The sequence below is a fragment of the Typopeltis vanoorti genome, chromosome 26, assembly GCF_054136105.1.
Source record: "Typopeltis vanoorti isolate ZY-2024b chromosome 26, IOZ_Tvanoo_1.0, whole genome shotgun sequence".
NCBI lineage: Eukaryota > Metazoa > Arthropoda > Arachnida > Uropygi > Thelyphonidae > Typopeltis > Typopeltis vanoorti.
Genome location: NC_143574.1, coordinates 17,661,192 through 17,675,576, shown reverse-complemented (window position 1 = coordinate 17,675,576; position 14,385 = coordinate 17,661,192). Strand labels below are relative to the sequence as shown.

Below are 14,385 nucleotides of genomic sequence, written 5' to 3'. Positions count from 1 at the left end.
TATGTCTGTTGATGCTGATTCTCCCTGAATTTTAAGATTATGCAAAGGAATTTTCTTTTGAGTGCAATCTTCTATCCAAATCATTAGAGATTTCTCCATTTTTTTTTATTAGAATATCGTGTACACAAGCAATGCACTTTGCCCACGGATTTTATGTTCATTTTGTTTGATTATTCCAATTGTTGAATCATTTAAATTCAAGTTCCTTGCAACAACTACTGGTTTTTCTTCAATTTGAAACAATCCAAGATTTTAATTTTTCTTCGCGAGAAATGAATTTTCTTTTCAATGTTGGTTTTCCCCCTTTCATTGCAGTTTTAGTGCCCATTACTATAAAAATAATTTTTACGTAAATAAAAAACATTACATATTAATTATGTAACTCACCAGAAAATAAAGTGCTCAGCTTGAGATTAATACAATTTTTAAGATTAATACAATTGAGATTAATATGATTTTTAATGCACTTTCCTGACAGAAAAGGAAGACAATTTTCAACAATAAACACAATAAGCACTTTATATGGTAAACAATTGGCGTACATGCGTGCTGAAGGGTATTTCCCCTAATATAAATTTGCTATCTATAACTACATGCGCGATATGGGCAGACGCAAATTTAAGAAAAATGAAATTTGATTTTTAAATTGCGCCTAAGTCGCACGGTGAAAAATATATGAAAAGGGTTACTACATTTTGTAGACCGTGTTATATCGAAGCTGCGTTGAATAAGGGTTACTGCAATTTGTAGACCATGTTGTATAAGTACTGCATTATATGGGGGTTACCTGTACTTATGTTCCCAACAAAGGACTGTGATTTCAAAAAAGATTCTTCTGGAAAGAGACAGTTTAGATTTGCTTAGTTAGAGGAATACTCACCATGGTTGTGTTATTCAAAACTACAAAAAGGTGTGTTTTGCAAATATTGCATTTTGTTTGCACCAAATGTACATCAGGGCTGTCAAGGCGCATTTATAAAATATAAAGATTTTTATCAGACATCACATGTCATCTCAATGTAATTATTTGTCTCCGAACTTTGCCCCCCCCCCCCCCTCCAGAAAATTTTCTGCGGACACCCATGGCTGTAGTTGATGGAAATGGATATAGTCCTTATGTTCAGCAATTCTGATGTTTGCTGTCCTGCCTGTTTGGCCATAGTAGGATAATTGCTACTACAAGGAGCCTAGTAAACACCTGGTAGGTCTAGGGACTGTGGCTGGTCTTTGGTGGAGTGGATAAGGGATGCTAATTTTTTATGTGGTCTCTAAGTGGTTGAAAGATTGTATTTTTTTAAGATTTTTGGATATGGATATATGGATATGGATATATATCTTGATATATATGGATATATATATATATATATTCTGCAAGTTAATTGGCAGGCGACATGCCTGTCGATTAACTTGCTGTGTTAATTTTTGTGATATGATTTCTTACTCCATGTGTAATTTTTCTGAAATATAATATAATGCTTTATAAATTGCGCAAAAATGGTAGGTTTTGTATTGAACTGTATCATTAAAAGTCGTATTATTTACTGTTTTTAAAAATTATCCTCTGTATGGTGTTGTCTAGATGATCAAAAAAGAAGGTATAACTAGCCTGACAGTTACTGAACTGCAAGCAGCGTGTCGAGCAAGAGGCATGAGAGCATTAGGTTTACCAGAGGATCATCTTCGTTCACAGTTGTCGCAGTGGCTAGAGCTCAGTTTAAGTGAGCAGATTCCACCATCCTTACTTCTTCTGTCTCGAGCACTGTATCTGCCAGAAACTTTACCAGCTTTTGATCAATTAAAGGCTACTATATCTTCCTTGCCTGATGCTGTGGTAAGTAGTAGTGGCTTTTTTCTGTTTCCTTCTTTCAGACCCTGCAATATTTTTTGCATTTGTGTGTGTGTGTGCAAATGTGTGTTCATTCATTGATTCTTATGAATATTATGTTATTGTCACTTTATATGACATGCAAGTTTTTAAAATTCATTAATGTGTGTGGTAACGTTCCTCTTTAGGCAACAGAAGCAAAGTTTAAAATTGGCGAAAAAGAAGGTAAAGTGGAAAATAAAACTAAGATTGAAATTATTAAAAAAGAAGAAGAAGCCATTAAGTCAGAAGAAAAAGAAAGGTTGCAAGAGGAAAAAGAGAGAGTTAAGGTATGTTAATGCTTGTATCTATAAAGCTACCATGGGTAAGTCAATATTTTCCAGAATGCTTTATTTGAGCAAATATTTATTGTAATAACCAAAAGCATTGGGAGATGAACTCACCACACAAACGCTTTATTGTGGTGAGTTCATTCCTTTCACTGTGTGCATAATTTGTCACCTGCATTTTAGATATTAAAAACAAAATAAATAAATGAAATATCGAATTTCAAACTTGCAGGCCTTGCCTGTCTTATTATTATGCCTTAATCCTGTAATTTATTTTTTATTTGTTTCTCATTTATCTTATGCTGTGCTGTTGACAAACAGCAATTTAGTTGTGGTGTGATCATTTTATAGCTGTGCTAAGTGAAGTAAACATAGTTCTGTTATTTGGGGGGCTTGAGATTTAATATGCAGATTCTGTAATGTTTTTCTATATTTTTGAACATTTCGATTAATGATTTAAGGAACTTAATGAACATTTAATGATTTAAGGGTATGAATGTGTGTCAGTGAGTAAAAGGGATCACTATAATTTCAGTACAATTTTATTTTGTGTTTACACACACACACACACACACACACACTCTCTCTCTCTCTCTCTCTCTCAATAAAAATATATATAAAAAAAGTAATTATCTTTCATGCACGTAGCATAGTGAAACACTAAATATATAAGTGTGGGGGAAAGGTTAGATGGCTTAATAAATAACAGGATTATACAACAACAATAATTTTTAACAGAACAAGTTGGCTTCAGGAAAAATAAGCTGGATTCAGGCTAAGGGGACTATCAAGATCAGAAGATTACATTAAAAGACATTTGAGAAATCATGGAAATATAAAAGGATCTATATTTAAGTTTCGTAGATTTCAAATCCAGTACAAGATTGCAGGATTCCTTAATTAAATTGAATAACTGCTGCAGTAAATATGGCATGAAAATCAACAATAAAAAGAACACTACTATGAAACTAGACAGAAACAAAAAACTTCAACTGCATTCTGAATTGAAAATCTATAAAACAAATAAAGTATTTCAGCTGTTTAGCCACAATTTTTAGTGAAGATGGCAAATTAAATATGGAAATAGACAATACAATTAGCAAAACTGGTATGGTGGAGAGTCACCTGAATAAATCTGTATGGAATATCAGAGAAATTAGAACACTAAACCTAGCAGTATACAAGTGTTCAAACTATGTTTAACTTATGGATCTTGGAGTTGGGTTAGAAATAAAAGTAGTTGATTAAAAACTGGAGACCACAGATACGAGAGTTTTGAGAAAAATTTGGGTAGTGATCAGGTACCATCAATGAAAGAATCACATTAAAAATGAAGATATTAGGAAGGAACTTTACATTATTAGCATTCAGAAATGTGTGAGCATAGCTAATTTCAGATGGTTATGGTTATCCATCTGAGATTAGTGAGAAAATGAATGTTTAATCTCTGGATTGCTAACCTTTCATATCCTATTCTGAATACCTTCTGAGATTAGCTTTACTCACACATTCTTGATTGCTAACAACATAAAGTTCTTTCCTAATATCTTCAATTTTTAATATGATTCTGCCATTAATGTCTGTTAAAAGATCCAGAGGAAGACCAAGCTCTGGATGGATTGATGCAGTTAAAATGTCTCAAAAACCAAATATAAGATCTGACAATACTGGAATCCTGCCTGATAGCAAATTGCTTTAGAGGAAAATTGTTGATAGGAAGTTGGTAATAACATGAGCTTTTCATATTGTACTATCAAAGTATCCTTTATGCTACTTGAGGATACCTAGGAATTTGATGAGATTTGGAAAAGACATATGATAGGTGCCAAGAGGAAAGCTATTCAAATCCCACAATTTTATGGTGCAAATGTAACATTTTACAGAGCAATATACGAAGGAGGGGGAGTCTGGAAAGTTCTGATAAACACCTAGAATAAAAATTATATTAAAGCAACTGATATAACTGCAAGGAAGAACATACATGGATATAAGAACATAAGTTACCTTCATAATTCTGCTACTAGTATGTTCTTTCTTGTGGTTATATCAGTTGCTTTATTAAAGCAACTGATATAACTGCAAGGAAGAACATACATGGATATAAGAACATAAGTTACCTTCATAATTCTGCTACTAGTATGTTCTTTCTTGTGGTTATATCAGTTGCTTTAATATACAGGCAGTCCTTGGGTTACGGATGACCTGACTTATGGCATTCTATACTTATCAATGGGCTCCAAAGGCTCTCCACAAGGATAATTAATAATTAAATCAGTGGTTCCCAAACTGCACTGTAACTGTTAGATAGACCTATGTTCTGACTCTCAGTGCCATGGAAAAATCCTGATATACTAAGGGTGCCGTGAACAACCGAATGAAGTGGAGGTGAGTAGTCTATTGCAAAACCTCAATGTCAATGCATCTGTGGGATTGGATGGTATACCAGCTCGTATCGTACGTAAAGCAGCTAAAGAATTGTCAGTACCCTTGACCATTTTGTTTAATTTGAGTCTCGGGTCTGGGTTAGTCCCGAGGGGGTGGAAAGAGGAGAAAATAGTTCCACTGCATAAGGAGGTTCCAAGACTGCTGTTGTAAATTACCGACTGATTAGCATATCAGGAATCGTTGTCAAGGTCTTGGAGAAATTAGTCAAGAGAAGAATACAGGATTGGATAGAAGAAAATGGGATACTGTATGGGGGACAACATGGTTTTGTGAAGGGTAGATCATGCCTCAGTAACTTGCTCACGTTTTATAACACAGTGACGGCTGAACTGGATAAGGGTAATGGGTTTACGGTGATTCTACTGGACCTTGCTAAGGCCTTTGACAGGATACCACATGGAACTCTAATCAGTAAACTGGAGCAGATGGGGATGGATATAGAGTTGGTGAGATGGATAGGAGGGTGGTTGATGGAGAGTGGTTTATTCTGGATTGGAGTCCAAAAGACGGCTTGTGACTAGTGGTGTGCTGCAGGGTTCTGTTCTTTGACCACTACTTTTCAATTTGTTCATTAACGATATAGGAAAGGATCTGAGAGGAAGTGTTCACTTGTTTGCTAATGATGCAAAGTTGGGTAGAGCAATTGTGAGTGCACAGGATGTCAAAATTTTGCAGGATGATTTGGGTAGTTTGGAGGACTAGGCTAGGGAAAATGGATGTCAGTTTAATGTGACAAAGTGTAAGGTTATCCATTTTGGAGTGAAAAGATTAGCAGCAGTATATCACATTGGTGGAACCGTATTCCAGGAGATTGATGAGGCCAGGGATTTGGAAGTGTTGGTGGTTAGGGAGTTGAAGTTTAGGGGGCACATTGCAAAAGTGGCTAAATCAGCTCATCAAATCACTTGGTTGCTGAAAAATACTTTAACAAGCAGAGACAAACAAGTTATTGTTCCACTATATCGAGCCTTGATAAGACCCCATCTAGACTACTCTGCCCAGATATGGGCACCGGGGTTTCTTCTTGATGGGGAGGAGAGGATCCAGAGACGAGTGACCAAGATGATAGCAGGTCTGTGGAATGAACCTTATGAGAACAGGTTGAAGATTTGTGGGGTGCAAAAATTGGTTGATAGGCGGAAAAGGAGTGATATGATTGAGACATTCAAGTTACTGAAGGGTTTCTATAGGATTAATCCAGAAGATATTTTTGAGAATAGGACTGGTGGTGGGAAGACTAGGGGGCCATACATGGAAGCTGGGCAAGAATGTGGTTAGCAGGGGTGTTAGAGCTAGGTTTTTTACTTGGGGAGTGGTGAATGAGTGGAATAAGCTTCCAGAGTCTGTTGTGGGTGCTATGACCGTGAATGAGCTCAAGGCGAGGTATGATAGATACTGTGTGATGTCGAATAGTTGTTCTTGACATGATGTTAGGGCCTCCTTCGATGAGTGTCGACTCCTTGGAGTTGCCCGAAATAATAATAATAATAAAATAGCTTCATCTTCTTTCCCATTATTTCAGGCAAAAATTACCAGTAATTTACAATTACTGGTAATTTTTGCGATATGCAGCTAAAGCTATGAAGAAGTGCATATGATTGGTGCATTAACAAAAGATCACACGAACTAAAGACAAATTAGCATTTCAGCAGTTGAGTTAAAATGCTAATTCTCTTCACCCGAATTCGATAATATCTGAAGCACATTCACTATATATTTCTTAGTTTTAACATGTTCACGACGGGGTGGTGTCAAGCAAAACCATGTGTTGCACCAGAAACATATGGTTTTGCTCTAGTCTATACAGCAGTTTCTATTGGAGGGGGAAATGCAATTCATTAGTTAGTGCTGTTTTTATCCAAGTTGCCTCTAATTGCACTATTTGTTGAAAATATAATGATTCCATGTGTTAACGATGCATAGCCGAAAATTGCCACGTACCTCCTGAAGACCTTTCACGTACCCCAGGGGTACGCGTCCCATACTTTGAGAAACACTGCTCTAAGAGCACACTCTGACATATTTGCCAAGAACTTTTGATATATTTTCTTGTTTTCCTTCACTGTCTCTTTAACTTCCTGAGTCTACCATGCATTTCTGATTTTTCTATCCCTGTCTGCTAATGTTTTCAGTTAATCAGTTAATGTTTTCTTCAGTGTTTGCTACCAAATCTGCAAGGTTTGGTTCTTGTTTTCAAACTCTTTCATTTTTTTCTTGAATAGTGTTTGCATATTTTGAGCTACAGTTCACCTCTGAAAGCTGCTCAACTTTGATTTGTTTTAAATCTTTCTTACTCTTCTTTTCAATATTAAATTCAAATCCTCTGAATCTTGTGTCCTGAATCAGTGCGAAAATATTGCTGTCAATGATAACATAGTTAGTGAGACTTTTCTTATTTCTTGCATCTTCTCTCAGTGTGAATTTTTGCATATTTTTATGTTGGAACATGGTGTTAATAACTAGTCCTGGACAGAAATCCACAGGTACTTGACATTATTATTAGCTTTTCTCTTTTACTCATATTTTCCCAAAACATTTCTGTATGTCTGGTAATCACTTCCTACTCTGCGTTTAATTGCCAGCAAGGACCATCTTTTCCTTTTTCATTGTATTCAGTTGCTTTCTGCGATGTATCAAAAAAGTCCTCCACTTATTCCTTAACAGAATCTCCTATGTGACCATAGGCACAAGTAAGTGTCCAGTTCTCCACACTCTGATATTTGCCTTCATCACTCTACTTGATATTGCCTGCCATTAAGAAGATTATCTTCATATTTAGTGTTGAATACTATAGCTACTATCCTATAATGAATACTATATTTCTGAATTTGTACATATTTTTATTTTGGAACATGGTGTTAATAACTAGTCCTGGACAGAAATCCACACATACTTAATATTATTATTAGCTTTTCCCTTTTACTCAAATTTTCCCAAAACATTTCTGTATGTCTGGTAATCACTTCCTACTCTGCATTTTAATTGCCAGTAAGGACCATCAGTTGCTTTATCTGATGTCTTAAAAAATTCCTCCACTTATTTCTTAACAGACTCTCCTGTGGGACCATAGGCACAAGTAAGTGTCATTGTCCAGTTCCCCACACTCTGATATTTGCCTACATCTGATATTGCTTGCCATTAAGAAGATTATCTTCATATTTAGTGTTGAATACTATAGCTACATCTTTTCTCTGATTGTTATTACCTGAATATAACGTTTTGTATTTGTTACTTAAAAAGATCACGCATGTTTTTGTCTCTGTTTCAGTCACACCTATTATGGTGATCTGGTAGTTTTCCATTGATGCTTCTTATGTTGATAATACCAATTTTGACCTCTGTTGATGCTGAATTTGGATGTGTTCCAGTAGGTGACTCGCTGTTTGCTCTGTTTGTCTGACGAAAACAACAGAGCCTTGTCCCAGCTGAGTTGAAATTCTGTCATATTGTGCCATCATTTTCAGTATGGTTTAAGCCAGTACGAATACAGTTTGATCGGCTAAATCTGAAGTTACCAGCCCACTCTCAGCACGTTCAGCATCCAGATAGATATCAGATTATGTAAATAAATAAATAAAGAATGATTAAAATAATAAAAAATATGATCCTACTAACCATAATATTGTATTATATGTTTACAGCCTTTCATGAATGGGAGTCATGTAAAAATGGGAAAAAAAAAATAGTCAAGAAATCATGAAAGTATATTCTCGTAGACAGGCTTATACGTTGGTTATGCATTACTAAATCACTTAAGGAATTGAACAACGTAGATACGAATATAAATTAAATTGCACTTCAATAAATATTTCCGATATTTCGGCGTCACATTGCCATCTTCAAAAGGAACTTACAAAAAAAGGCACGTGCACATAGGCAATACAACACAGTAACTGAGAATGAAGAGATGAAGCTATTGTTTTCCTAAAAGTCCTGATTGTGCCCTCTAGCAGGCTAAGTAGGTGTTCTTGGCCGTTGGGCTGAAGGTCAGCTGATGTTAGCCTCCCAAATTTGGGGCAGTCACATACAACCAAATTTGTTGAGGTTTGGAGAGTTTCTTAATGCTGAGGCTGATTCCATAAATAGTCTTTCGAATTTGTATTTGCTACGGTGTATTACTGTAGCTTTCTTCCACCGTATTCTGTGGCGTGTATCCAGAGCATGGTCTGCAAGACCAGAGAACGGCTGCTTGTGAAAACGGATGTAGTCCTTGTGTTCAGAAATTCTGATATTCGCTGTCCTGCCTGTTTGGCCAATGTAAGACAGTTTACAACTGCAAGGGACCTGGTATACATCAAGTAGGTCTAGGGGAAGTGGTTGGTCTTTAGTGGAACGGATAAGGGATGCGAATTTTCTGTAAGGCCTGTGACAGGAGGTCAGGTCATGTTTTTTTAAGATTTTGGTAATTTTTTTTTCGAGGTGCCTCGGATGTAGGGAATGGTGATGGATTTAGAGTAATCCTTGTTGTGGAGGGGGGGGTAGCCATTGGCTGAGAAAGTGTTGAGGATGTGATTTAGTTCAGTGTTTAGGGCCATGTCGTTAGAACAGATTAGTTTAGCCCTGTTGTATAGTGTTTTCACCACTCCATATTGTTGTGGGGGGGGAGTTGTTGGTGAATGTATCTGCCTGTATGGGTGGGTTTTTCTATAAACTGAGAAAACCAAGGTTCCATCAGGTTGGCGGGTGGCTAGTGTTTCTAGGAAAGGGAGGCTGTTGTTTTCCTCTTTTTCCAGGGTGAACTTGATTCTGGGGTGTTGGTTGTTTAAGTGTGTTAAGGAGAGGAGTGCATCGGAGCCACGTGGCCAAATAGCGAACATATTATCAACGTAGCGAAGCCATATGGTTGGTTTTTGTGGGTCAGAGGCTAAGGCTTTTTCTTCAAAGGTCTCCATAAAGAAATTTGTCAAGGGTGGGGAGAGTGGTGAACCCATGGCTGTCCCTTCTATTTGTTTGTAGAATTTTCCCTGCCAAACGAAATAGCCTGAGTTCATTGTGAACTGAAATAGGGCTGAGATATCAGGAGAAAATTTAGCTTGGATTAGCTCTAAAGTTTCCTTGAGTGGGACATTTGTGAATAAGGAGGAGACGTCAAAGCTGACCATTATGTCTGTATGTTGGAGTGTGAGGTTTTCTATGCTGGCTTTGAAGTGGGCTGAGTTTTTTATGTGTGATGGTGTGTTGCTTTCAATTCCTTAAGTGATTTAGTAAAGTCATGAAAGTATAATCAAGATCTATGTTTAAATTTGTTGATAATAAAAGAAAATATAAAACGTATGATAGGATCAAGAGGAAAATTATTCAGAACACTGTATTTTTATGGCGTAAAGGAAACCTTATTTAGATTTATAGATTATATAACTTGACAAATTGGAGCATGAGACATAATGATTAGTTAAACACAATACGGATTTTAACTTATATAATTATTTTATTGGCATAAAATTTTTACCCTACTATCAAGTCCATTTTCAGTATGAAAATGGACTCAATATTAAACAACAGAACAGAAACCAGTTGATTCAACAATGAAAATGTGTGTGCTGTACGTACATAATGGTTAGAGTGTCATGGTCTAAATACATTAAGGTTCTAGTCACTTTAACAAGAATTCCTGAATTAATTAAATTAAATTAATTCTGGAACTTGTAAAGAAGAACTATTTCCCATAAGAGGGATAATTTACGTCCATCACTTCTATTTAGATTCAGTCCGTGTAGCAAGGTTTGACAAGTTACTTTGTATAAACATTTCAAGAGATTGTTACTTATGGGGAGCTTAATTTTTTTTACAAAGAATTTGATGTCTGTGATAGTGTGGTCTGTAAGTCGTGATTGTTCTGGCTCAAGGAACTTAACGTAATCCAAATGTTTATCATGGCATATGGTTGCCAAACTACCTGCTTGGTCAAAATGTGATGATTTACACTTGCAAGGAATTTGATACACTCTAGGGTGGGCCAAAGGCAGAAGCTTATCTTTAGCTGAGCCTAAAAAAGTGGATATCTTGTTAATAGGGTGGAGGACACTTGTAGGCCAACAGATCTAATTAGTTTGACTATATCTTTCAAGACACCTTTAACATAAGATATCTTATGAAATGATTTCTGCTTCATCAAAAACTTACAAATTTCAAAGAACAGCTTGTATATATCAAGTTCTTTTCAAACGAAAAACTACAACAGAAACCTTCATTTAGTTAAGCCTTGCTATGAAAGGGGATATCAATTTATGCTAAGTAAAATGGATAAAAATATGGTGCATATTGAAGACACTAGTCTGGCTCTAGGTAAGCAGTCTGCTATTACTTTTCTCAAACACTCCTCTTCTTCCCCCATCAACATCCAGCCCATGCAGCTTCTCTTCAGTTCCAACTGTATTTACCATCTCTTTAATTCCACATGCCCCCTCTTAACTGAAAATTACACACATTGGCCACCTTCCAGATCAAGATCACATGATCACGCTTGCCAGTTGGCAATAATGTCATCTTGGTTACAGATAAAACATCTAATGTTATTACCAGATCTAGCACTCTCAAATCCCTGGTCTTCCATCACAAGCTAGCTCAGCTAATATTCCTTAGTAACTGTATAAATTCCTACATGTCCTTTCAATCTAAGTTTCCATAGTTGAATCCCCATAATAATTAATCATCATCCACTCATAGAGCTTATTTGTCAATGCATACTGTCTACATCAGGGGTCACCAAAGTTATTTGCCTGTCGACCCCTTGAAGCGTTTCTTGACTTTTTATCGACCCCCTATATTTTACTATTATGTAATTATAATAAGACAAGCAAAAAAGACGCTTATGTGAGTTTTTAGATTGTTTATTTTATAGTTACAGTGTTTATTGTATGTATAATATAGTATATATTATTATATTACTATTACTATTACTATCACTAGTAATACACTGGTATTACTACCAGCACTGTTCAACTCTTCAACATAGAGAAGTTTAGTTCGTGAATGAATAACGATTGAATTATAATATGTATGTCGATGCACAAAAATGAGACTGGGATCGAATACTTGTAAGTATCAGTAAATAAGAACCACGCACATGTTGCAATCTTGCTCCCACTGCGCCGGCCGGCAGGAACCACCAACATCCGTTTATTGGTAAATACGTCATTTTGGCCTACTTGATTGTCCTCAGTAACTATTTTCATGACCTTACTCCATCTTACAGGTCCTATTCATGGACCTGTAAGATGGAGGTACTGATCCCACGATTCACTCTTAATTGCGTTGTCATTACCTCCATGTCTTTTATCACGGAGGTAATCCAAGTTAACCGATTCACTCTTAATTGACTTAATTGATTCACTCTTAATTGACGAATTAAATATTACCCATACAATGATGTCTTATATTTTTCTGTCGACCTCTGAGCCTGAATCGACCCCTAACAATGTCATATCAACCCCAGGGGGTCGACATCTGCCTTCGACTGGTCTACATCATCCTTTGCATCCCCTATTCTCTAGCAGAAAGCAACTTTGTATTTCATCACCTTCATCCTGTTGGACTGTATCTCACACCAGATAGCCTCAAATACACTATTTTTGCTGACCTCCAGCTGAAGCTGAACTTAGTCTTTTTTGCTGCAGTTCATTAGCTGTCATAAACAATACTATTTCATTTTGTTTGGTCTGTTCTCCCCGAAAATACTAAACTTTTCACATTCTGTTCTAATAACTATACCATCTTCTGTCAGCGATGTCTGACTAATTAAATTAAACTTACCAAGAAGTTACATTCTTGTTTAATCCTTTATCCAAGTATAAGCACACAAAATTTGTACTTGTCATGACAAGGCTATTTGTATATAGAGGCTGGTGACCTCACATCAGTTATCTTATTTATCACATAATGCAAATTATACTTCCTTTCAGGTGTGTGGGTAGCAGTCCTCCCATAATGCCACACACACACACACACAGGAGTGCTACCAGACCGGTTTAAACCTTTACTGAGGCCCTGATAAAGTGCAGGGGAACCTTTTCATAAGCTTTGAGTAATCTATAAGATCAGTCTAAATCTCACATGGTGAGCTAAAAGATCACTTATAAACTCATTACTCCTGTTCTGAATCACTCCAGGATAGAAGATTTAGCAGTGACTCTACTTGGTGATAGGCAAAAACCTACCACTCAGCAGAGTCACTCTACTCCCCACCTGTTTGCATGTGCGCGGCAGAAAGGGAGGAGGGGGGGCTTCTCCAAAACTCTGAGTGATCTACAAAATCACTTTGAATCTCACTGAGTGACTTGAGAATGATCACACTAAGCACATCATTCCTGGGGAGAAAACTCATTGATGGCTCTACTCAGTGACAGCCCCTGGAAGCAACCTGCATCATAGGGAGCCAGACCCAGAAGAGATACTGAGGTTGAATTAATGCAGAAGTCATATATTTTCCATATACAAGTAGTTCAAAGTTATCACCACCTTATTATCAAAATACTCTGTATCAGAATTATTTGTTGAAAGTTTTTCAACTTTGTTGCAAATTAAATTATACTTATCAAGAAAATATATTCTTGTTTAGTCCTTTATCAATGTGCAGACAAACAAAGTTTGTACATGAGGTATCTTCATGATAAGGCTACCTATACATAATGGTCATGATTGTTGTGTGAATTGATGTGAAGGCATCAGTCTATATACAAATAACTTTATTGTGAAGATACCTCATATGCAGACTTTGTATGCTTGTACTTAGATAAAAAATTAAACAAGAATATAATTTCTTTTTAAGTTTAATTCATGTGTAACTGAGCGAAAAAACTTTCACTGTCTCACTAATGCCAGTAACCCCCCCTCCTTTCTGAATGCTCCTGGTAATAATGTACATAATGTCCCTCCCCCAAGCCCATGGTTATTCATATGTTTTATATTAACTATCCTATTAAATTTGACTTGCTTTTTTGTTGTATTTGTTTACTCTTAACGGATGTTCAAATGAAAATCAGCAAAGTAATAAGATGATTATAAAAGATATTTGACTGAAAATGTATAGTGAATGTAATGATTTTTGCCTTAAAAAATCATTTTCATATTTGCTTTGCATTCTGACATAACATTAATAAATTTTTACTGCATTTTTATATCATTAGACCATGCTGTAAGGAAGCATAATAAATAATAATGTATGTATCATTCTGTAGCAAGAAGCAGCAGCTAAAGCTGCAACAGAAGTTGAGTTGACAGAAAAAGAAGTAGCTATTCCAACCAGTGGAGATAAATCACCAGAAATATTTCAAGACATTGCACCAGTTCTGACAGATAAAGCTATAGAATGTAAGAATGCCTTATTCATTGAAATGTATATTTTGACATCTTTACTATGTTATTTTTAACTGGTGATTAATCAAGTTTTGGAAATTTAAGTGCCTGTACACTGAAAGATTAAGAATTCATGTTATTCTTTAAATGCAGAAGCTGCAGGATATCCATTTGTTCTTCTGTATCGAATCTAATGGAGTTTCTTAGAGTGGTAACGTGCCATTAGAATTATCATGTATGAAAACAGTGCTTTCTTATCTGGTGGCTTATTTCATTTGAATTTGCTACTGTTTATACAAGTATATGAACATTTTTAAGGGATTTTTTTTTTGCGGGGGGGGGGGGGGAACAAAATACAGTTCATGTGGCCTTTTCAAAAAAATCAGAGGATTCAGAAATTTTAGCCCATTTTTGTGATATCACATGGAGAAGGAGGAAGAAAAGGAAGTGAACATATGATTTATTTCAGTTGACTGTTTTATGGGGAAGAAA

At 36.1% G+C, this 14,385-nt stretch overlaps 1 protein-coding gene across 2 annotated transcripts in view; it reads left to right on the top strand.

The window, feature by feature from the left end:
* The window catches only part of Letm1 (Leucine zipper and EF-hand containing transmembrane protein 1), a 213,599-nt gene that overhangs the window by 137,696 nt on the left and 61,518 nt on the right, over positions 1-14,385 (top strand). For both annotated transcript variants that reach the window (XM_090414926.1, XM_090414927.1), the window contains exons 6-8: positions 1,580-1,831; positions 2,014-2,154; positions 13,776-13,908. In XM_090414926.1, coding sequence (XP_090271052.1) covers positions 1,580-1,831; positions 2,014-2,154; positions 13,776-13,908 — 526 coding nt within the window. The remainder of the gene's footprint in view (positions 1-1,579; positions 1,832-2,013; positions 2,155-13,775; positions 13,909-14,385) is intronic.